The sequence below is a fragment of the Galeopterus variegatus genome, unplaced genomic scaffold (assembly GCF_000696425.1).
Source record: "Galeopterus variegatus unplaced genomic scaffold, G_variegatus-3.0.2 Scaffold7252, whole genome shotgun sequence".
Taxonomy (NCBI): domain Eukaryota; kingdom Metazoa; phylum Chordata; class Mammalia; order Dermoptera; family Cynocephalidae; genus Galeopterus; species Galeopterus variegatus.
In genome coordinates this window covers 83,729-110,431 of record NW_007733363.1, presented here as the reverse complement: position 1 = coordinate 110,431, position 26,703 = coordinate 83,729, and the positions used below count along the sequence as shown (strand labels likewise).

The window sequence follows — 26,703 nt, the reverse complement described above, 5'->3', positions numbered from 1 at the left end:
GTAGATGAATGATATAACACTTGCTGATTGGTACAATTCAGCATTTATTCTGAATACAAGGCACTAAATGACAGGTGCATTTAAAATACTTTGACATGGCCTGTAATTTTGACTTGTGTTGTATTACCATGCAATTTAAAGTGAGACTACTGATTTTAACTAATGAACTGATATTTTACATTTTCCTTGTTTATACATTTCTCCAACATGAATTGAATTTAAAGTTTTTGTCTTGAACATTTCTGTTTTTTAAACTTTACTTTGCCATTTTAGTTTTCTTTTTTCTTATGAAATGTCTGTTTTTGAAACGTGTGATGCCCCTGCCTCCCATCTGTGAATAACTATTTTCACTTGTAATTTTATTAATTTTTGTTTTTATGGAGTGACTTGCATGAGTCTTCTATTTCATTGTAAGTGTTCCCCTTTGCTTTCTTTCCAGCTACATTTCTACAAAACATCCTTTTAAGTTTTCAGTCAGTATTTTTGTCTTATTGGTTATCCTTAGAACCTAATTTCATATCAATGATATTATGATTACTAAGTTGAAATAGTCTCTAGCTGCAGACTTTTTTTAGGATTGGATCTTTTCCAACTACTTAGTCAAGAATAGCTTCTGAGTCGACTGTTGGTTAAACGTACTGTACAAAGTAACAGCCCAAAACTGATTCATGGCTATTAATCTTTCTGAATTTATCAAATCAGGGTTTACTTGTAACGTGTTCTCATCCTAGGCCTTAACCTTCCAAGGATAAATAACCAGAAACAGTTTTTTCAAATTTTATGGTTTACTATAGTCCAAAGATTCTCTACCATTTTAGAAAAATACTGTATAAAATGTATTTACATATATTTAACACTTCATGAATCCCTTTTTAGCTAAAATTTTTCAAAGAAATGAAATAAGGTGAATGTAACAGATTTGCCTTGTCATTTCACACAGGGGGTATATCAGAATAGACAATCCTATAATCCCCATGGGGAAAATAATAGCTAATGTTTATCAGGTGCTCAGTATGCACTAGACACAATCATAAGCAATTGACATATGTTTATTTATTTAATCCTCCCAACAGCCATACTCTCTTGCTTATGACTATTCTCAATCCAATTTTATAGCTGTGAAAATTTAACCCCCGAAAGGTTTAGCATTTTATCGTAAGCCACACAGATAAGCGTCAATACTTCTGACCCGGCAGTGGGACCATAGAGTGGTATTCCAAATTGCAACATGATACCACCTCTCCAGAGGCCAATACAGGTAATTTTAGCTCACAATTTTAAAACTTAACTCTTCTGAAAGTTGGCATGACACCTAAAATTTTTTTATCATGAAATTAAACAATCTAAATGTTACCTTTGTTCAATAATGCTACAATCACCTGTTTTATCTCCTTTAAACCCTTAGGGTCATGTATCATTTTTGTAAAGAAGAAATTGATTCTTGCTTCAAGTCAAAACACATAAAAATAGGTTTTCTCACACTGCCCCTAGAATTGTATAGGGGAGAAAAAGGTACTGAAATGATACTTCACCCACATGTGCCTCTGAAACATCCAGGGATAAGGGCACCTCGTGTGGAATACCAGATTTTACAGCTCCCAACAAAGAGAGGGCAGGTCTTCTCTTATTGCTTAAGTATGCCACTGGTGTTTAAAATTTGTAAGTTGTTGCGTTTTGATGGTTATTCTTTGCAGATTTTACATTACAGTGAACATACCAGAAATAATTTGAAATGGAGAAATTAAACAAAAAACATCTTTGAGAAGGAAGACACTAAATGAAAGATTATGCTGTAATCATGTTTCTACAAATAGAAGTCATGCAAAAAAGTAGCCAATACATCAGAGCTCAAAGAAAAAAAAAACAGAAAGGTCTTATAAGGCAGCTGGTTTACACGAATAATTTTGACATTACAGTTTTATCTAATCACACTGTGAATTTAGAACTCATCAAGCTCTGCACAGTCAATTTCCAACATGCCTACAAGTGACTATGCTATCATTTATTGCCCATTTTGCGAGCTCCTCAACCCCATTTCTCTCGTGCCATTTCTCTCATGCCCTTAGTCACACTATTGTTGCTTTTGCTAACCCTCTTCTGATTCCTTAAGATGTGTTTTGTACTTTTTTAAAATTTTTGCTCAAAAAAATATTTTTAAATAAAATTTGGGTGCTGACTGGTTAGCTCAGTTGATTTGAGCTTGATGGTATAACACTGAGGTCATGCTCAAGGGTTGAGATCCCCATACCAGCCATACCAGCCAGTCACCCAAAATTAAATAAAGAAACAAACAAACAAACAAACAATAAATTAATTAATTAAATAAAAATAAAATTTTTGCTCAACCACATATTTCATAGAAACACCAGTCTCCTATGTATTGAATCTTTCTATTTACTTGATCCTTGTCCTCAGTTTTCATTTTCTTTCCAATTTTATACAGTCATGTACCTAAAAATGTGTACTACAGATGTATGTGAATATACGTATGTTAGAATAGTATGTAGTTACCTAGAGACTCACTGTATAGTTTGAATTGTCTTCAAATCTCCAGAATTGGTGTCAGGTTTTATTTAACTCCATTCAGAGATAAGAAAATAGGTAGTTGAGCGAAGAAAGGTGATTGTCATAATGCCGCATAGGCTGAATCCAAACTAGAGCTCAGAATTCCTATCCTCAGCCCTAGAATGCAGCCAGTCAGATTTGCGTATATCATACGTTTAACTTAGTCTCAATTCACAAACAGCTAAAATGCACACATTTTAAACACATGTCAAACACACACATACACCATCAACAACAATAGCAGCAATAGTACCAGTTTAGCAAAATGGGCAATATTATGTTTTTAATTGTTTTTTCTGTTCTCAGTAGAACCCATTGATTCAGAAGGACAGTGCCCACACAACCTGTCTTAGTCAGCTTGGGCTGCCATAACAAAATACCATAAACCAGGTGGCTTAAGCAACAGAAATGTATTTTCTCAATGTTCTGGACGCAGGAAGTCTGAGATGAGGCTGCCAGCATGATTGGATTCTGATGAAGGCCCTCTTCCTAGCTTGCACCTACTTGCAGCTGGCTGCCTTCTCACTGTGTTCTCACATGGGGGAAAGAGAGAGAACACATTCTGATGTCTCTCTTTATGAGGCTACTAATCCCATCATGAGGGCCCAGCCCTCCTGATCATATCTAAACCTAATTTTCTTCCAAAGGCCCCATCTCCACATACTATGACATTGGCGGTTAGGGCTCCAATATGAATTTTGGGGGGATACAATTCACACCATAGCATGGCCCCTTACAATATGCACAGGGTAAGGGACTTGAAGCTCTGATTCAGGCATCTGTGAGCTTTTGAGGTCAGCATGCCTACTATCTGAATAGGTCTAGGCTGACAGGATATCAGAACAAGAGAAAACTTAAAAAAAGGAATAACTGAACTTGGATAAAGATGAGAAATGTAAGGCATTTAAAATGTTTTCTACCACAAAATCCCTGCTTATGTTTTGCCTCACATTCGTCATTTAACTTCTGAGTCCATAAGTGGGGGTAATAATCCTAAAAAAATATTTTTAAATAAAATTTGGGTGCTGACTGGTTAGCTCAGTTGATTTGAGCTTGATGGTATAACACTGAGGTCATGCTCAAGGGTTGAGATCCCCATACCAGCCATACCAGCCAGTCACCCAAAATTAAATAAAGAAACAAACAAACAAACAAACAATAAATTAATTAATTAAATAAAAATAAAATTTTTGCTCAACCACATATTTCATAGAAACACCAGTCTCCTATGTATTGAATCTTTCTATTTACCCCATACCAGCCATACCAGCCAGTCACCCAAAATTAAATAAAGAAACAAACAAACAAACAATAAATTAATTAATTAATTAAATAAAAATAAAATTTTTGCTCAACCACATATTTCATAGAAACACCAGTCTCCTATGTATTGAATCTTTCTATTTTTGACAGAGTAATCAGGTCAGTGGTTAGACTCAAAGAATTAATATCTGTGTTGAGACTGCAATTAGAGCCCAACAGATATGTGTCGCTTAGTAACCATCCATGTGCCAAATACTTCCTCTCTCCCTCCCTCCCTGCCTTCTTTGATTCCTTCTTCTCTGCCTGCCTTTCCTTCTTCCTTTGTTCCTTTTTTCCTTCATTTCTTCCTTCCTTCCTTTTTCCCTTATAAATGCATAATATAAACATGGAATCTGCTATACGTGTTGCTCAAACTGGTCTTAATTATATGAATTAGTACATGAAACATATTATTTAATTAAGTGATAAGACCCAGAAATTGTTTTTTAGGAAATTTTCCGAATAAAAACACAAAATTTTATTTAAAAGGAAATGCATGATATTACTGTATTAGTATAAAAAAGCAAGAAAAAGGGCCGGCCCGGTGGCACACTGGAGAGTGCGCCGCTTGGGAGCGCAGCGGCGCTCCTGCCGAGGGTTCGGATCCCATGTGGAGACTGGTTCCCACTCACTGGCTGAGCGCGGTGCGGGCGCAACACCGAGGGTTGCAATCCGATTGCCGGTCAGTAAAAAAGACAAAAAGGAAAAAAAAAAGCAAGAAAAAGAATGAATAAAAAACAGTAGGATTTGGGTAAATACATTATATTTGCTATGCATATTTACTATATATTTATATGTTACTACAGTATTGGGTAATATGTCATTATATGAAAAATGTTTACCACTGAGTGCATAATAAAGAAAAAATAAGTACAAGTGTGTCTGTGTATGTGTGTAAATATACAGATAAATAAAATCAATCAACATCTCCCTTCTCCACTGGTATGTTTAGTATAGTATAATATAATATAGTATAGTGTAGTAAAGTATAGTAAAAGTATAGTTCAAATTCTATTAGCACAAGCTTTCACAAACATAATTGGTAAAAGTCTAGAGCTTTCCCAGTCTCCTCACGCATTATGCTTTCTAGAGTGCCTGAAAAACCAGGGAAGGATTCTCAGATTCTCACACATTATTGGAACTTCTTATACAATAGTGCAGAGCTACTATGTTCATTGCTCTTAATGCCCTTTTGCTTTATTGAGTATGGTCCTGGTAAAAAATGCATTGTCACCATTGCAGGCACCATTCACCTTTTTATCACTATGCTCATTACACTGACTGTGGTATTGCCTGTGTTATTACTATTGAATTCTAAATACCTGACATTTACTGAGCTTTTCTGTCTTGATGTGTTCTTTCTAAGACAGACCCCCATATCCTAGCCCCTAAATGCACAACACAATTATTTTCTAAAACAATGCATTACAAAGTGTGGATTATGAGACATTAATGAGTGTGGAGACAATTTTGTAGATAATTATTCAAAATTTTAATTAAAATAGATATCAAAGAGAAAATAGAATAGTGCATTGTAGTGAGCAATAGTAAGATTACTTTGTGAAGCTTATATGTGCTAAAGTGTGTTTTTCTTGCCAAAAAATTCTATGGCCTATTCAAGTTAAGTAATTAATAATAATAATAATAATAATAATAATAATAATAATAATAATAATAATAATAATAATAATAATAATAATAATAATAATAATAATAATAATAATAATAATAATAATAATAATAATAATAATAATAATAATAATAATAATAATAATAATAATAATAATAATAATAATAATAATAATAATAATAATAATAATAATAATAATAATAATAATAATAATAATAATAATAATAATAATAATAATAATAATAATAATAATAATAATAATAATAATAATAATAATAATAATAATAATAATAATAATAATAATAATAATAATAATAATAATAATAATAATAATAATAATAATAATTTACCAACCAATGACTCAATAAAGGAATTAAAAAGAAAATAAAAATATATTTGTTACAAATGGCAATGGAAACACAACATACCAAAACTTATGGGATACAGCAAAAATAGTTCTCAGAGGGAACTAAAAAGCAAGTTGAAGTCTCACTATTTCCAGTAAGTAGAAATTAATATTAAATCAGCCTTAAGGAAAACAGCATAATTATAAATAAAAGTGAAATACACAATGTTGAAAGTTTATTTCAGATGTCTCATAAAATATTTCAATAGTAAAAATATAAACAGCTGCTTTAAATAATATTTGCAGATGATCATTGCAAATATCTAGTGCTTTCTTATAAACCGATACCTCTATACAAAGTAAGATATCCAGTGTAAATTACAGAGATTGCTTATTATTTTGATTCAAAGCTTATGGTTTTTTTTTGTTTGTTTGTTTTTGTTATTTGTTTGTCTGTTTTTTATCTTTTAACTGACAAGTTTCCATTTCTCTTTTATTGATTCCTAGATGCCTTCATGTAAAGATATTTATTTTCCTTTTTATGATTGGCAGACTGTGTCTTTTGTCTATTTTATTTTTTCTTAAGTGGGATTCTTAAAGATTTGTATGTCTCCTCAGAAGACAGCCTACCTACAAAAGAGAGAATCATGCCACACCCCCAAAATTCCCAATATAAAAGGGCTTCTGGTTTACAAATAATGTTTGCTTCCCTTTTTAAGAATAGAGTGAGTCCAGAGGGCAACTCACATTTTTCCATCTCAGTGATGGCACCACAATTCAATCAGCTGCACAAACCAAAAATCTGGGAGTCACTTTCAAGTCCACTTTTCTCACCATTCCCCATATCTAATCTATCGGCAATTTCAGCAATCTCTGCCCGTTCTGCCTCCAAATATGTCCACAATTACCAACGGCTGTTCCTCTCCACCACTCTCCACGATCGTAGCAGAGATGACTGCAGTAGCTACTGCATGTGCTGCTACAATAGTGTCTTAGCCCCTCTCCGTGTTTCCACGCTTGTCCTACTTCAATCCATTTTTCTTACAACAGAATATTCCAGAATATTCCCTTAAAGATATCAAACTGGTTCTCTTACTGTCCAGTTTAAATACTCCTCAGGCTTTCTATTATATTTAGAATAAAGCCAAAAGAGCCACCATGATCTAGCTCATGCCTACTTGTCTGACCTAATGTAGGCACAACTCATTTATTGCACATTGCAGATAACTGCGTTTTTTAACAAACTGAAGGTTTGGGACAGCCCTGCCTAGAGCAAATCAAATAGTGCTGGTTTTTCAACAGCATGTGTTCACTTTGTGCCTCTGTGTCACACTTCGTAATTCTCTTAATATTTCAAGCTTTTTAATTCTTATTGTATCTGTTATGGTGATGTGTTAACAGTATGTTTGATGTTAGTACTATAATTGTTTTGGGACATTGCAAACTGTGCCCATATAAGAGGGTGAACTTAATTTATAAATGTTGTGTGTGGTCTGATTGTTCCACCAACTAGCCATTTACCTGTCTCTCTCTCTCTTTGAGCCTCCCTATTCCATGAGACATAATATTGAAATTAGGCCAATTAATAACCCTACACCGGCCTCTCAGTATTCAAGTGAAAGGAAGAGTTGCCTGTCTCTCACTTTAAATCAAAAAGTAGAAATGATTAAGCTTAGTTAAGAAGGATTGTTGAAAGCCAAGACAGGCCAAAATCTAGGCCTCTTGTGTCAAACAGTGAGTCAAATTGTGAATGCAAAGAAAAGGTTCTTGAAGGAAATTAAAAGTGCTAGTCCAGTGAACACACGAATGATAAGAAAGTGAAACAGCATTATTGATGATGTAAAGAAAGTTTTAGTGATCTGGATAGAAGATCAAACCAGACACAACATTTCCTTAGGCCAAAGCCTAATCAAGAGAAAGATCCTGACTCTCTTTAATTCTGTGAAGGCTGAGGGAGGTGAGGAAGCTGTAGAAGTTTGAAACTAACAGAGGATGGTTCATGAGGTTTAAGGAAAGAGCTATCTCCATGACATAAAAGTTCAAGGTGAAGCAGCAAGTGCTGATGTAGATGCTGCAACAAGTGATCCGGAAGATCTAGCTAAAATCATTGATGAAAGTGGCTACGCTAAACCACAGGTTTTTAATGTGGATGAACAGTCTTATATCAGAAAAACATACCATCTAAGACCTTGATATCTAGAGAGAAGAAGTCAATGCCTGGCTTCAGATCTTCAAAGAACCGTCTCACTTGCTAGGGGATAATGCAGCTGGTGACTTAAAGATGAAGCCATTGCTTATTTACCATTCTGAAAATCCTAGGGCCCTTGAGAATTATACTAAATCTACTCTGCTTGTGCTCTATCAATGGAACAACAAGGCTTGGATGCCAGCATATCTGTTAACAGCATGGTTTACTGAATATTTTAAGCCCACTGTTGAGACCTGCTGCCCAGAAAAAAAATTCACTTCAAAATATTATGGCTCATTGACAGTGCACCTAGTCGAGTCATCCAAGTGCTCTGATGGAGATGTATAAAGATATTCATGTTGTTTTCATGCCTATTGACACAACATCCGTTCTGCAGCTTATGAATCAAGAAGTAATTTTGACTTTCAAGTCTTATTACTTAAGAAATGCTTTTCGTAAGGCTGTAGCTACCATAGATAGTGATTCCTCTGATGGATCTGGGCAAAGTAAATTGAAAACCTTCTGTAAAGGATTCACCATTGTAGATTCCATTAAAAACATTTGTAAGTCATGGGAGGAGGTCAATATCAACATTAACAGTAGTTTGGAAGAAGTAGCTTCCAATTGTCATGGAAAACGTTGAAGGTCTCAGGACTTTGGTGGAGAAAATAACTGCAGATCTGATAGAAGTATCAGGAGAAGTAGGATTAGAAGTGGAGTCTGAAGATATGACTGAATTACTGCAGTCTCATGATAAAACTTGAATGGATGAGGAGTTGCTTCTTATAGATGAGCAAAGAAAGTGGTCTCTGGAGACAGCAGCTATTCCTGGTGAAGGTGCTGTGAACATTGTTGAAATTTAAAATATTACAAAAGGATTTAAAATATTACAACAAAGGATTTAAAATATTACATATACTTAGTTGATAAAGCAGTAACAGGGATTGAGAGGATTGACTCCAATTTGGAAAGAAGTTCTACTGTGGGTAAAATGCTATCAAACAGCATTGCATGCAATAGAGAAATCTTTCATGAAAGGAAGAGTCAATGAAATAAACTTTATCGTTGTGCTATTTTAAGAAATTGTCACAGCCACCCCGACCTTCGGCAACCACCACCCTGACTAGTCAGCAGCTATCAGCATCAAGGCAAGACCCTCCACCAGCAAAAAAATTACTACTCATTGAAGGCTTACAAGATTGTTAGCACTTTTAGAAATAAAGTATTTTTAATTAAGGTATGTACTTTTTTTGACATAATGCTATTGCACACTTAATAGACTATAGTATAGGGTAAACATAACTTTTATATGCTCTGGGAAGCCAAAAAATTTGTATGACTTTCTTGTTGTATTTGCTTTATTGCAGCGGTCTGGAACCAACCCCGCAATGTCCCCAGGTACGCCTGTATCCCTCTATCCCTTGCTTACTAAATTCTTAATATATATGCACTGGCATTCTCTCTTAAAGAGGCTCAGCTCCTTTACAAAAAGTTCTATATGAAGTTTTGTGTGGGTTTTTAAAGATTAAATTCGGAGGGAGCTAGAAGCTGCAACTAAATAAAAGTATATTTAAAAAATAAAAAGACATGAACAGCAATATTTTAAATTTTTCTTGAAGAGCTTCAAGAAAAGTACCATGTCAGAGCAGGTTGTTGTTTTCATGATTGAAAAAATACAGTTAGAAGGAATCATCACAGCATTTTTATTTGGAGGAAAACAGAGAAGTTCTCGGAGTTTTCCCATGCGGAAATATAACAAATGCCTTTTTATCTTAAGCAAATGTAGAATTTAACATTTTTAAGATAAAACAAAAAGTAGCAGCCACTAAAAACTTTAGTATAATAGTAGGAATAAAGTATTTTAAACCAACAAAAAGGATAAAAGTTGAGTTAAGCATGCACTGATTCAGAGTTATTAAGAAGGCTTTTAACCTTGCCTCGATATTTTATTGAAACGTTGCTTGCATTGCTGCTTGCCATTACATTTCACAAACAAGTGCAGGGATCTAGTCATCTACATGCACTTGAGCTCCACCGGAACAGAGGATTTCCTCCACTGTGTCCCCATTACCTACATCCGTGCCTGCCACTTACTTGCTGCTCAGAAATACATTGAATAAATAAAAGAATTATTCATTTTAGCAAAACATTAAGCACTTTAAAAAATCTGGTGGGTTAGATGGATGACTATGCTGAATATATAAATTTTCCATGTCCAGGGGAAGGCCTGGAATTGCTAGGTTATTAACTTAACACGGTCATCAACATGGGCAATATCCTATCAACCTTTTTTATGTACAAAATTTGCACACACACTTCTCAATGTGTCCTTATCATGGAGATTTCTTGGTGAAGAATAATTCAAACCCATTGGATCAATGTACTGAGAACCATCAATTCTGTGTTAACCAAATGTTCATTTTATGTACTTGTAAATTAAGGTAGATAAGATGCCAAAGTATTAAATTAAATAATGCCTATTTTGACGTAAAATGCAACAAGGGTGCTGTGTATGTGTACAGTAATTTTCCGAAGAAAATATAGTCATTTCGACCTTATCTAAACAAACGGAACTTGGAATTTTTAGAATAACAGCTCAAATCTGTCATTTAGTATTATCTGAATATTTATCTACTACTCTGAATCTACCCTGAGGTGGTGGCTGATTTTTAGGCTAGAATGGGTTAATGTATAACACAAAATACATGAGTCTTTTTTTGGTCATTCACAAGGTCTTGGCTCTTAGATCTTATGTATCAGTGGCCAATGTTTAATAAAGTCAAATAAAACAAAATGGGAAATAAGCCTCTCAAATAATCCTGAAAAACATCTACATTAAATCTCTATTGATATTTTCTTATTCTCTTATGATTTTTGCATAGTGGGCAATAGACTTTAATAATAGGGAAGAAAAGGAGAATATATTCTTTAGTGACAGAAATTACCATCACTAGCAGTTTAAGATGCAAAGTCCACAACATTTTGACTTTGTAATATTGAATCTCCTTTGAAGAATAAGTTTTATAAAGCCTTTATGTAAACCTTATGCAGAGTCATGAACCAAGCAGATTCTTAATAAATCTTAATTGACTGTTCTTTGACTACATTTTGTTAATGAGTTTTTTCTGGTCCCAAGCCTGGGCTGATTAAAACTCACCCTGTGTTGGTTAAGAAATGTTATCTAATAGCTTGAGCTGTTTTGCTGAATAATATCCACCACAGCATAGCTGTTTTCTGAAATAGTTTCCTACCCGTTCCAACTCAGTTACAGGTCTGATATTGGCATAGGACCCAACACTTCCTGCACTTCTTGTTTATTACTCTGGTTAAAGTGTCCTAACCTAACTGTTTGTAGGGGCCGGGCAAATCCCAGATCTCTTCGTCATGGCCCAGAAGGGACACAGACTACATTTCATTTTCCCCTGATGTCATTTGACAGTCTTGGCATTGCTAAAGCCAAGTATACATTTACATGTTACCAGTGGTTATAATCACAGTTTTAAATGTGTGGCACCAGTGCTCATGGGAGTCTCAGAGGAAGGAATTTGGCAGGAAAATGGTCCCTCACTGTGCCCCCAGGTAGCCTATCTACACCTGTCATTACCTGGCATCTATATGCAAGTGAAATAATCTTCCCAATTTGTATTTGGGCAAAATGCCATCATAACAGATGGACATGAGTGTACATAACTGGGAAATTGCGCATATACATTAAGTATGCGAACTATGAGCATAAGTCCTTTCTAGGAACATCCAAACATCTGTCTGCTCTGAGCTTTTGTGTATACTGTTTACACCATATGCCGTCACAGTGGGAGGGCCTTGTCAGAGAGGCAAAAAGAAGCACTCATGAATTTCATGGAAATTGTTTCATAGACTGAATTTGCCTCACTGTGAGCAAGAAGAACATATGAAAAATATTGTAAATATCTTTGTTGTTTCAAGTAGCAAACTTTAAAACCTGATTTTGGTAGCAAAAAAGCAAACTTTTTGGACGTTACAGAAAAAAATTCAGATCAATTCTAAAAGTATCTATGTTTGATATGCATGTATTATTTTAGACTCAATAGATTCATTTAAAGGTTCACTGTTAACTTATCTGAATCCTTTCTGTCTGAAACCAAAGCAGCAGATAAAAAAAAAATCAGCATTTTTAAAGCAACTTTATACTCATCTTAGAGGTCAAGGTGTGTTTTTAGTGTGCGTATGTTTTATTTACTGCACGTAAATCACAAAACAGTAACACATTCTTTATTATTTGAAGTGTGATTGATATGCATGTATTATTTTAGACTCAATAGATTCATTTAAAGGTTCACTGTTAACTTATCCGAATCCTTTCTGTCTGAAACCAAAGCAGCAGATAAAAAAAAAATCAGCATTTTTAAAGCAACTTTATACTCATCTTACAGGTCAAGGAGTGTTTTTAGTGTGCGTATGTTTTATTTACTGCACGTAAATCACAAAACAGTAACACATTCTTTATTATTTGAAGTGTGTAATCCTAGTAATTTGGAATTTTACCTAACATAATATTACGGTTTATCCATAGGTGTAACATTCATTTTTTTTTTTTAATGGGAAGAGCACTGTCTTCATACTATCAGTAGGACTTATTTTTAAATTTTGTAATACGCTAGTTTTTCATACAAATTAGATACCTAAATTAACTTGTTTTTATTATTTATTGATGCTAAATAACTGAAAATTAATTTTTTAAAATTTTTATTCATCCTGAATTGCCATAATGTTACCTTTCTTTGTTTCTTATGTATTTTTTCACATACTTAGGTTTTTCACATACTTTTTCACCTACATAATTATTTGTCTATCTTTATTTCTTTATCTGTCAAGGGTGTTTTAGTACTATAGTAATAAATAAAATAATATTAAAACAGTATCATGTAAATATAAATTATCATCATTACTATTCATGAACATGCATTTTTATTTTTCAATGAACATCTGTATTAGCAAATTGAGCATAAAAATTATGAATGCTATACAACTACAGTCACCCATTAATATGTGTAATTGTATAACTTCAGAATCTTAGAATTCAATACTACTCAAGTGAAATAATATGTGGCATATTTCTGGTAAGATGACATTTACAAGGTAAATTTGGAATATTTTGTTTATTCGTACTTTAAGATTTTATGTAACTGAAGCATCAGCAACACATGGAACAATTTAACAGGATGTTCTAGCTTCAGCTAAGTTTTCATATACTAATTATGAAAAATTAATTTAAAGTTAGATCTGTGCTTAAGAGAGGTTTGGAAATATGCATTATAATATAAAATCAGACTTTGGAGTTCATAACATTATATTTTTGTTATAAAGGGCCGGCCCGGTGGCGCACTGGATAGTGCGCCGCTTGGGAAGCGCGGCGGCGCTCCCGCCCGAGGGTTCGGATCCCACATACAGACCGGTTCCAGCTCACTGGCTGAGCGAGGCGCGGGGGCGATGCCGAGGGTTGCGATCCCGTTGCCGGTCCCCGGTCCGGTATGGGGGCAACACTGAGGGTTGCGATCCGTTGCCGGACACGGAAAAAAGACAAAAAAGACAAAATAAAATAAAATAAAATAAAATAATGCACAGGATATACTCAGTCTAGAGAATATTTAGGGTTTTTAACTATTCCTACATTTGAACATTTAAAAAACGTTTTGTTTGTTTTTTGGAAACATTTAGATGCCTCATTGCTATAAATAAATTGGTACATATATTTTGTTCGTCTAACTGGGAATACCTGAGCTTATTAAAAGACTTGATTATTTAACATTTAATGATACAAATATTGCAATTAACAAATCAACTGTTTATCTTCAGTGATATAAATTTGCATTAAAATTATTATTAGGAAATTCCTGTCACTGTACATTATTTTACTCTTCTCATGCTGTTTCTGCCCTTTGCTTATCACAAATATGTACAGATAACACTCAGATTTACTCCCTCAATCCAGACTGAATTTCTAAGACAACCCTTAAGATGTCTCTGACATTTTAAACTTAAGGTGATCAAGACCAAACATGAGTTTTCCACCTTCAAACATTTTTCTGCTTTTCTTCCTTTTTCTGGCTAATGGTATCATTATACTTCTAACCATTTCTGTCCCTAAAAACCTGTTTTGTTTCTACTTTTCCCAATCATACTTACACTTTCTACTACAGCACTCTTAAACTACTTGTGGTTGCTCATATTCTCTCTTTCATACCCTACCACATGTAATGCACACACTAGCCTTTTAATTATTGCCACAGTTTCCCTGTGCCATCCAACTTATTCTGATCTCGGGCCCAAAATATGGTTCATGTTTTCCCAACTTCAGGAGTTTTTCATATTCTTTATTAAGTGAAATGCTGAAAAAAAATTTGACAACATAAATTTATTTTCTTAAAGATATTAATTACTACCCTCTTTGGTAATCAGTAATTAATTTCATGCTTAACCTAACTATAACCATTTTTCAGTAAGAGTGGCAAGTCGTCAAAGTCAATAATAATGTAAGGTATGTTGAAGAGAGTAGGCTTCACCAGCATTATTTATGAAAGCCCTCAGCTGTGTGATCTTAGGAACTTTATTTTGTTAGCATTCAGTATGTTAGAGTCTTCCAAGAAGCAAATGCCAAAATGGAATTAAATATGTAAGAATTTTATTATGGAAAATGCTCTTGTGACCAAAAAAATAAGGAGAGAGGTGAGGAAGGCTGTAGATCCCTCATACTACAACATCCGGCCCCAGTGAAAGAAGGTGGAAGCCTTCTAGACTACCTTGGTGCAATGAAGTTAAAGGAAGTTCAGCCACACTGTTAAGACATCCTTGAAGCATAGTTAGAGGAATTCTGTGTTTACAGGAATGGACCTATTTTAGCATCTAACCACATTTGATCATCAGCCAGGAGAAGCTCTTGCGTACCATGGCCTTGTGAGCAACAGGATTTCAGAGCCTAGCAACTAGGATTTTGGGATATTACACCTGTAGTTGCTGGTCTGCATTCTCTTGGCCACTACAACCCTGGAAGATGATTCATTTCTTAAAACAGAGTGTCCATAGCTAAGCTTATAAGAAACTTGGTTATATATTAACAGCTGTTTTGCTTACACTAAGAATTAACTTATCCTGTGGTATCAAATATTTATATTAATAAGATTAGCAAATTCTCTCCGTGTTAGGAGATTTCTCTCAGGAGCTGAACTCCAGTGCAGTTAGGTTGGTGAGCATGTGTCGGGCCTTAAAAACTAACGCCACCTTAAGTGACATTACAAGTGGCGCCATTATGGGCCCACAAGGGCGTATTAATGTGGCAGCCTAAGAAGGCGTGGGAGGAAGTAGGATGGGAGTGTCTGCGGGAACCTTGCCTTAGCCCTTTTTGTCCAAATACATGCTTCCACGCTCGTGATCACTGCGTGGTTGCAATAGCTAAGCACTGAGACAGGATGCATGCTCTCATAACCTTTAAGCTGATTGCAGGATGTAAAAACCTCCCTTCCCCATTTGCCTTTAAAAGCAAATGCTTGTGTGATAATAAACGGAACTGCTTGACAGAACCCCCACCGCATCTGAGTGTCCTTTAATGGGCTGGTTGGGGCCGGTGGTGTGCTCACCTCTCTTCACGGCTCTCTTCCCCCGTCTCCTTCCAACGGGGACTGGAGGGAAAGAGGAATCCGGGCCACTTGCTCACCCACCAAAAGGATCAAGGCTAGGGCGTCTGACCCGACAAGCATGGATTCTGAACAAAGAGATTTAAGTGAATAATTCAAATTCTAATGACATCTGGCTATCGCATTCAGATATATTCATCTCCAGCTAAGTCTGCATCTGCCCCAAGGAACATAGAGATCACATCTGTGCCCGAGAGCCCTCCCTCTGGGCAAGACTGGACAGAAGCTGCTGAAGTCAGCCTCTGAAGTATGTCTCTCATGTCCTGTGCTGACTGGTCCCCTCTGTATTTGTTAGCTTTTGCACAAGACAAACCGTCACAATACTTAGGAGCTTAAAGCACCAATTTAGTATCTATTTCTCCTGGTTCTGGGGTTAGCTGGGTGATTTTTCTGGTCTTTGCCAACTGGACTACTACTGGATGCCTAGGATGGCATCACTCATGAGTCTGGGGATTCGGATGGGATGCAGGGGGGGCAGGGATGGCTGGAGCTTCTCTTCACATTGCCTCTCCTCCTCCTGAAAGCTAACCTGGGCTCCTTTACCTGGAGGAATAAGGGTTTCCAGTGACAAGAAAGGGCAAGCCCCAATACACAAGCACTTTTCAAGTCTCTGCTTCTATCATGTGTTTTATCGTCATTTTTTTATTAACTAAGACAAATCACGTAGCCAATCCCAGAGTCAGTGTGGTGGGAACTATCTCAGGGTATAGATGCGGAGATCCCTGAATAAATTGGGACTTTTTCTATCACACCATCTGATTAGAAGGTTGCTCTTCCTCCTCCTCCTTCCTTTTTTTTTTTTTTTAAAGATGACCGGTAAGGGGATCTTAACCCTTGACTTGGTGTTGTCAGCACCACGCTCATCCAGTGAGCAAACCGGCCATCCCTATATGGGATCCGAACCCGTGGCCTTGGTGTTATCAGCACCGCACTCTCCTGAGTGAGCCACAGGCCGGCCCCTCCTCCTCCTCCTTCTTCATCTTCTTTATGATTATCAAATGAATAAGACCATATCTACATTCTTACATTTTCCAATTCTGGCCTGAAAAGTATTGTTCTAAGGTACACTTTTACATATATTGAATTGATATGCAATTTGTTAATTTTTATCTCAACTTTCAGTGTTGCCAACAATGACAATCCATCTCTTTCTACAATTCATAAGGATCCTGAGTGCTTTATGGGTTTTTCTCAGTGAAGAAGCTACAATGATCCCACACATTACATGGGAAAATTATGGGATTAATGTTTCATTTTGACAGTGGTTGGTCAATTCACTCAGTAATAGCAATTCATTTCATCCTAACAAAAGCATAGATGTGTTTATTCTTCAGTTTAGTTGTTGCTTGAATATCAAAATTAGGAGGTAGAAATTGAATAATATATGACTTGTTAGAAACTATAATTTTCTACTGTATGGTTCTTCTGTCAGCTAACCGTGTTGAGTTTATTATCACTATAATTAGGTGCTGAAGAGAATAAATGTAAAAGCAACATGTTAAAATTTTTTTTAAAAAAAATGCTTTGGAGTGACTAGCATTTTTCTTGTAGTCAAGGCAGTTTCTGGAGCCTGAGGTAAAGTCATGCATTAGAAATCTTTGCAGGCTGTATGCATCCCTGCCATTTAGTAGGCAGAGATATGTGGGTGACTGTAGATAGTCTTATCTTTATGTTACTATAACACATATGAAACTGATTTCACTTAAACATACATTTAGAGAAAAATAATTAATCAGATCAGCCTTTTGACTCAAATAACCAACTACTCAATTTTGTACAGCCCTTGTGTTTTAAAGGTAGCATTCATCTTTAATGACCCAGATCTACTCTTTGGTCCTATTGAAATGACTGATAAATTTCTACACTGATGGAGGATATAATCCCTTTGACTTCAACTGAATCTCTGGTTGTTATTATGAAATTTGCCTTCTACTATGGCTCTCACCCTCCATTAGCCCAATGTTAGAACACATAGAAAATTCTTTGTTTTTAAATGTTGCACATTAAGTTCTTTGCTTAGATTCCACAGCTTCCCAATTCTCTGAATCTGGGCCATATTATTGGACTTCTTTATGGTTTTAATACAAGCTCAGTATCTACTGTGGGCCTTGGGAATCCCTTTTCAGCTTACACATCAGGAGCTATTTGAATATCGTGCAGTCATTCATAATCCACACACATTCAGCCAAGGGAAGTTGTTTTTCAGTAATCCTTGTGTTAACAATCATAACCTTGGTGCATTCCAAGTTACTGTTCTTTATTTCTATCTTCCCTTTTGTAGCTAACACACCGAGTAATATCTCAGCAAATCTAGTCTGATGTCCTGCTGAGTACTTCCTTGATAAAAGAAGCAAGTTCAATTTCTTTATAAAAATAGGAATTTAGAAGTTGACAGATAAGCCTCTTCCTAAGACCTAAAGTATATACACTTTTGGGGCCGGCCCGGTGGTGCACTGCTACAGTGCGCCGCTTGGGAAGCGCGGTGTAAAGTATATACACTTTTGGGGCCGGCCCGGTGGTGCACTGCTACAGTGCGCCGCTTGGGAAGTGCGGTGTCGCTCCCGCCGAGGGTTTGGATCCCACATACAGACCGGCTGCTCACTGGCTGAGCGAGGTGCGGGCGCAGCACCGAGGGTTGTGATCCCGTTGCCGGTCCCGGTCCGGTACGGGCGCGACACTGAGGGTTGCGATCTGTTGCCGGACACAAAATAAATAAATAAATAAATAAAGTATATACACTTTTTATATCATTTTAGATTTCTGTGTACAAGGCTCCAGCAAACAAATGAAGTTTTTTTTGTTGTTTTTTTTTTTTCTTATGGTGCTTTTTCAGCTCTAGGAACCCCTTGTCTCATTTTAACTCATCAGGTCATGTTTTTTCTTCTAGGACTACAATGATGAAATTCGTCAGGAACAACTACGTGAATTATCTTACTTAAATGGCTCAGAGGACTCTGGTCGTGGCAGAGGTATTAGAGGCAGAGGGATCAGAGTAGCTCCCACAGCTCCTTCAAGGTATATTAGTTCTTACTTTAAATAAAGTGACAGTTAAGGATGATGGCAGGCCTTTGCTGTCCTGTTCTACATTGTGATCATAACTAGGAATAAACAGCAACATCAAAAACAATCATCATGATGACAACAAAAGTAACAACTAATGTTTATATAGTTGTAAGAGCTTTACATATATTAACCCATCAAATCTGCCATACTAGGAGGTAACTACTATTCACAGGTGAGAAATTGGGGTACAGAACGCTGTGTGTAATTTACCTAAGGTTACACAGACAGTCTGACTCTGGAATTCACAATTTGAGCTCTTAACAACTACCCTGAGAAAATTAGGACAGCAGACCTGAGAATTTTTACTTTCTTGTTCTGTCCCCAGTCTTAGGGCACACAGATGATAATACAGCCATTTCCTCTTTGAACCGGAATGACCTTGCATGAAGCAAAAGCTATAAATTTTGTCTGTGCCTTAAATAGTCCTTGAATTGACATAGTCTTACCAGGGAGGGAGGGAGAGAGATAGATCAATAGGTAGATAGGTAAATAGAGAGAGAGAGAGAGAGAGATACAGAGATAGATACAGATACTATATATGCCATCAGCCTACAAAGCCAGAAGCATATTTCTTGCATGGCTGGTGGTAAGGGTATTTAAAGTTCAGATACATTTGACATTACAGTGTCCTTGGTGATTTTATTTGATTTTGTTCACTTTGCAAAGAAATTGAAATCTTTCTGTATTAGAATTTGTTTTTCAGGATTCTGAATTTGTCCAGCTTTCAACAGAAAGCATTGGTTTGCAAAGAGGTAAAGTAAAAAATACTCATAGCCTTCAAACACAGTCTATGTGATTCAATCATTCTCTTCACCTATTATAGTTGGCCTTTAAATCTCTAAAGGAAATAGATCTAGAATACTATTTCATATGTCATATAGAAATTATCTTAAGAGATGCTTAGATACTTTGCAAATTCCATTTGTTTCTTAAATTACATCCCAAATATTTTTAGTCACCACGGTCAAAATACCACTGATTTTAACATTTAAATGATACACACCTCAAAAAGTTTCACACTTGTCATAAAAAAAAACATTAAGAATGATAAATTTTCAAATAAAATATTAAGGAACTGACTATAGGTAAAATGTAGCAATTCTGGAAATTAGACTTAACTGAAAGAAAAACTTCTGAGTATGGTATGGAGATTAACATTTTACTCTTTAAAACATTAAAAATAAAGTTCTCTAATACTATTCAGAATCATTTGTTCATTGCTAAGAATTAATGTGACATAACACAATACCTTTTATTATGGGATTTGTCTTTTATAAAACCTGTACATTTCTAACCCATCTTGATAGGTTTGTGAAATAACATCATTGCATGTCATATTAAATAGATTTAATCATTGGGCTCAATCATATGAAATTGCCATCTTTGTAGTTTAAAAAATGGCAGTTTTAGCAATTTTTTATAGTGTAACCTATGTATATATTTTGTATGCCTAGAGAAGACACATGTTTGTTCTATAGACCTTGAAACTGACTGGTAACTTTTTTAAAAAATAATGCATTTACCTATTTTTGATTTTATAAAATCACCATATTAATCGACATTGCATTTGCCATATTTGAGTGGACCATTTAAAATTTTAATTTTAGAAAAGATTTATTCTAATATTTTAATCTGTTTAATAATTGAATAAAGAAGAGTGTGTTATGGTCTAAATTTTTAAATGAATAAGGAAATAACTTCACAAAACAGAAAATCATATTGATCAGAAAGATATGGGAAACTTGAGCTAATGGATACTAATTTGTATATATTTATGAAATTATAACTTTACTAAGTTATTCACTTATACTTATATTTTTAAAAATGGTGCCCAGAACATTTTAAAAACCTATATAATAATTTGTTGTAAATATATTTAAGGAAATTTACATTTCAACAAATACATCTATGATAACTATCTAATCTCCTACTAATAATGCATACCAGAGAACAAAGCACTACATGTATGTATTATAATCATAATTTATTTTACATAATTGAAGAATGAAAATGTATCACATTTTTAACACACATCACTACTACATGTTGCAGTGAGAGCAAGCAAAGAAAATGAGCCATTAGGGGCAGATTTTGAAAGCTTTTGTTTACTACAATGAGAACTAATACATGCAACTAATAGAGTGGGAAGTAGTCACATTTGTTTCTAAAAAAGACTACTCAGTCATCACTGTGGGTGATAGGGAAGAGCTGGAGTGATTGGGAGAGAAAAGAAAGAGAGACAGATACAGAGAGAGACAGAGAGGGAGAAATTGACTCATGGAAGGGGAGCCAAGGAGAAGTCTAGTCCTTCATTCCAGACAGACTGAAAAAGAGAAGCATTTGCAATGCAGAAAGATAGGCTGGATTAGAAATTAAAATTTATAGGAATTAGATTTTAGAAGAGAAGTGTGGCCCGAGACAAAGGTAGCTCTCTGATGTCTAGCCTGGTAAGTTATCATCCATCAGTTAAGATTAGGTGAAGAATAAGTAAAATGAAGAGCATAATTATTCCTATAATTTATCCTAGCTCTATGGATTGCTAGTGTGACCTTGAACAGGTGACTCATGCTCTCTGTGCCTTGGCTTTTCAGCTTTTAAAATAGCTTAGAACTGCCTACCTGACAAGTTTGTCAAGATGTTTAAGTGAGGTGATGCATATAAGGTTCTGGTTCCCAGATTGACCCGTACGCTGGAATCACTGGGGGCTCCCTGCCTCCAGAAACTCTGATTTAACTAGCCTGGGGTATGGCCTGGAATTGGAATTTTTAAAAGACCCTCGAGTAACTTATATGTAGGCATGTTAAGGAACCTCTGATATAAGGAATATAAACCAGAATAAGCAATATGTTAAGAAGAAACAGACAGTAGCCATCATTAGAGTTAGGGAATGCAGGGTGTAACCGTGAAAGAAAGAAAGATCAAGGACAGAAACTGAGACACTATATTCCGAAGTGGGCCTAGGAATAGAAGTCATGAATGAAGCTGAGGCGTAAGAAAGAGGAAGAAGGAAAAGTGGAGAAAAGCGGAGTCATAAAAGCCCAAAGAAACATTTTGCAGATAATAGTCCACAGTCTTAAATATAATAGGAAAGGAGCAGTGGCATAGAACTGTAAAAGAATTAGGCTATTGGTGATCTCAGTCAAGAGTATTTGCAACACAGTGTAGAAGCAACAACTAGATTGACTAAATTTGGCTCAGGAATGAAAAATTAAACACAGAAAGTGTTCTTTGAAGGAGTCAAAAATAAAGGAAAGGGTATTGTGGTGTGGATGGCTTCTGTGCCTTGGGGCAGCATACTAAAACGGGTGATGTGAGCCTTGCGTTGAATTGGAGAAGGGAGCAACGAGGTCACTATTCTAGGGAAAGGACACCATGTACAGGAGGCACTAAGTCAGGTTCAGGAGACAGGTGTGCTAGGGCTGTGTCTAAAGGTCAGATGATGAAGGAATGGAATGAGAAAGTAGGTTTGCTATGAGCATCATATAATTTTAGAGCAGGAAGAATTGTTATAGATTCAGAAACCTGAATTATATTCAGAAAAAAATCTACTTCAGACCTAGATAGTTATAATGCTTACCCATGATTACTCCATCATGTTCATAATATAATGTGATTTATAACCCACTCGGACACTTTTGAGAGTGTTAAAATGCTAAACTGAACAGCGAGCTAGGACAACAGTTGTAAAATCTGGACGTATGTTCATCTTGCTCATGAAGAAATAGATAGGTACGTGAAGTCCCGGTGAAGATAAAATTGTTCTTCACGTCTATTTTTATAGATGTGTTTTTATATTCTCACGATAATATAGAATATTGTATTCTCAGCTGTGTTGTACTTGAAGCTGGCACTGGGCCTCTGAGTCTTTTGTATTTCACCTTCCCCCCAATCTAGGAGAGTGTTCTGTATACATTAGACTCACAATAAGTTCTCTGATAGTTTCTCTATTCATCAGTTCTATAATCTATTTAAAATTTTTAAAAGCTTTACCAGCATTCTCACTCTTCACTCCTAAAAGCTCATTTTCTGCAAGCAAGAAAGAGCCAGCTGACTGCTATTCATAGCAGAAAGCATAGCCTGCGTCCCCATATGTGGGCACAGCCAAACAGTGTGATTGTTGACATCCCAATGATCATCATTTTCCCTAAAGCTTTAGTGTTCCTGCTGAAAGCAGTGCTTTCTGGAGGCCAACCTTTCAGACATAATAAAAAGTGAAATAACCATGCTTTCGCCTAGAGATTTCAGGCAAACGCTCAACCTTTCAAAAGGCCTCAATACCATAAAAGTTGGCTGCAACCATTTGATCTCACATTTTTAGTACAAGTTACTTCGGTGTCAAGAACTACAGTGTGGAGTACTCAGTCTATTCTTTTTATTGCACAGTACTATGTATTCCACTAGCACCATAGTTACCACAGGAAAATTATTACATCAGGGACTGCACCAGCTCAGGGGGATATATGCCTAATGATAAATCAATGACAGTGAGTTGTGATTTCAAGTGACCTCAAACTTAAGCTACTATAATAAACAGAATGAAATCACCATGGTTAGAGTTCCGCATTTTATTAAAGTGCAGACAGATCTTTTTTTCATGAATGACAACATTGCACATCACTGTCAATAACCCCCAGACACAGACATAGAGCAGCTCATTTTCATAGATGGTCCAGTGAGTCATATCACAGAAGATGTTCTGATTTGGGTCTTTTGGGAAAATTTGAAATACAGTTAGAATGTGTTTTTGCTTTTTTTTTTGGTTGTTTTGCTTTGTTTTTTTAGTTATATAAAAGACAATATCAAAGTATTTTACCTGATTTTCATGAGAACCAAGTCATAGTTAGTATTTACAAAATGTGTTCTGTGGAGGTCAAACACATTAACTCTTAAATAATCTCTATTACACACATACACAGACAAATTTGGATTTCTTCCAGTGTATGGAGGCTGTGAAATGAGAGCTTTATCTGTTGTAGTCTCTTTTCTCTCATCACTTCTTTCTCATGTACGTGTGACCAATTTCTCCTAGGGGCCGTGGGGGTGCCATTCCTCCTCCCCCACCACCTGGACGAGGTGTTCTCACCCCCCGAGGGACTACTGTGACTCGTGGAGCTCTTCCTGTGCCCCCTGTAGCAAGAGGGGTCCCTACCCCTCGAGCTCGGGGGGCACCAGCAGTGCCAGGATACAGGGCGCCCCCTCCTCCAGCTCACGAGGCTTATGAAGAATATGTAAGTACCCTCGAGAAATCAGTTGTAAGGAAGAGTTAAATTGATTGGTTAATAAGCTAAGCCTCAAAAACATTGATATGCCATGAATATAGCAGATAATGTGTGTTGCAGAAAACGAATGTGATTTGCAACAGAATTTAAGCAGTGCATTTAAAGGACAGCATTTTAAGAAAAGCTTTCATTTTACAGGTGTCATCACTGTTGTGAGTGCCAGTTAAATAGCTTGCATTCTAAGAATCAAACTGTCCTCAGGCTTCCCTGTCTTTAAAAGGCTTGATCTGATTTCAAACAGGAAATAATTATTAACGTAATGTGAATCATCATATATTCAGAGAATTCTTCTGAGATGTGATAAAGATTAGCATAAAACTCAGAAATGTTTGACAAATATAATGTGATTATATTATAAACTTTAATAATAATGTAAGACCATGTGGCTAGTCTTTCATTTTACATATTCTTACTTTTTATATCACTATATAAAAGATATGGGATTGGCAAAAGCAAGTCAAAAAAATATAGAATGAACAGAAGAATGCAACGTCTCTAAGTATCCCCCTCCTTACCCATCCACTATCTCTCGGTCATCTTGTAATCCGAACATCCTTTGACCAGGTTGTCAGTATTCCACCGGTCACACTGTATTATAGTCCTTGCATCCATTTCTCCTATGAGATTGTGAAACTTGTAAAAGGGAGTTTCCTAATTGCTTGTGTAACCATAGAAGTCTACTGTAAATGTTCAACTGAATTGATGCAAGCCAGATTATCTTCCTATGAAACACTGATTTTACCTTTAACCTCTCCAGCATACCCATTCCCTGATCTAGGTGATTGCTTCATGCAACCACCCACAAACATGCTGTCCTCTTAAATGTTCTGTGAATTATTGCTTATTAAATATAAACTCTTAAAGGACAGTGATTGTCACATGCTGGACACTCAAAACATACAAATGTTTTATGGACTGGTTAAAAGCCTGTCACCTCTCTCCCCCTGGGTGATGGAGATGTAAAAGGACTACTCAAAGCCCATTTCTTCTGAGCAGTGAGAAGCCCTGAAGGGGTTAATTTTCCAAGAGAGAGGCATTCCTTCTTGGAAAAATAACACCAGACTGGAGTCTTCTCCCAGTATTTATTCTCCAGGCCAGAAAGTTAAAGAAAAGGAACATAGGTGGAGTTATGGCTAAGCATAGTTTAACCATAGAGGCTGGTAACATCAGAGAAATATCAAAGTGACTTTCCATAATGCAGTTTGCAAAAGGTTAAGTCGATCCACCAAAAAAAGCTTTTTCTCAGCAACTACTGTCTTTTCCTACAGCAATTTCCTTAGTGTTTTTACACAACAATAAAGCAACTTTCTTAACATACAATCAGTAAGTTAACCTGCTCCAAGGGCATCTGTCCTTGAGCCAAAAACTTTGCTGTGTTACAATTCTTTATCTACAACAGAGACTTTAGCCTGGGGAAAGTTTCCTGTCTTTTGCAGCTTAACATTTCTATATGTAATTTTAAAAAGTTAGGTTATACCTGAAACTACAGGGCCTTGGAAGCTAGGCCCTGTGAAATACATTTGCTTTATAAATGTTAGTATACTCCACAAAACCAATCACAACTTAATCCTAAAATAAAGTGAACAGAGTTTATAAGGTATCACTACGAATATATTAATGCTTAGCATACATAAGTTTTTAGGAATAATATTACTGGTTAAATGTAAAACATTGACTAATGTCTACAAGAGTGAAGAAAAATTAACTGTAAAATCCACTTCTGTGTGAACAGGTGAAATGTGTTCATCTGAAGTATCTTTTATACCTCAAGTATCAATATTTAAAACCTTTGACAATCTTAAAATTGCAAAATCAGAAACAGAAAATATATTCTACCCTGTAATCTAGCCCAAAACTCAGGAAACATGGGAACTAACTAGCTCTGGTTCTGCCATCTCTTGCCTGAGACACTATATGTGTGAAATAAGTACTTGTTAAATGAATGAATTGAAGATCCACAATGAGGATGGTGAGATTATCTTTTTTTTTCTTTTTTTCCTTTTTGAGACCAGCCGCACCGCACTCATCCAGTGAGCCCTGTGAGCGCACCAGTCATCCCTATATAGGATCCGAACCTGCGGCAGGAGCGCTGCTGCACTCTCAGCACCGCACTCTCCCCAGTGTGCCACGGGCTTGGCCCATGAGATTATCTTTTATCTCAGAAGGATATTTTAGCTCCACCGTTTTTATCGACATTGACACTGTGGTGTTTTTATCCTACCAATAGAGGCTTAAACAGACAGATCCTTTTTTCAAAAATTAAAAAAGATGGAAAAACTATTCAGGTAATAGCAATCATCATTGTTATTAATCAAAGAATTTACACAGCATATATGGCACTATGAAAGAGAACAAGATTGTCAAAACAGAATTGTAGCCTTTCATGTGCACTCCAATATATGGTGAATAAATCACTGGAATATGAGGCAAATGACTAAACGACAAAAGCATAACAATTTATGGAAACATGGGTGAAAAGGTTATATTCTGAATGGGGAGACTTAAGAGGGGAGATGTTTCTTAGAAAAGGTAAAAGAAAATGCTAAAGTCATGTAATCTGAAATTTTTATTTAGATTTTAAAGTATCGAATCTCTTTCATTCACTCACTCATTTACTAAGCCTCTATCTTATTCCAGGCACTGTTCTGAGGTCCTGGAGA

General features: G+C 35.9%; 1 protein-coding gene across 1 annotated transcript in view; it reads left to right on the top strand.

Annotated features, from left to right (window-relative positions):
• LOC103607220 (KH domain-containing, RNA-binding, signal transduction-associated protein 2-like) overlaps positions 1-23,992 on the top strand; it is a gene marked incomplete at its 3' end in the record, with an annotated part of 88,171 nt that extends 64,179 nt beyond the window's left edge. Inside the window, exons 3-4 of the mRNA XM_008591751.1 lie at positions 18,589-18,716; positions 23,794-23,992. Coding sequence (XP_008589973.1) covers positions 18,589-18,716; positions 23,794-23,992 — 327 coding nt within the window. The remainder of the gene's footprint in view (positions 1-18,588; positions 18,717-23,793) is intronic.
• Positions 23,993-26,703: the final 2,711 nt, after the last annotated feature.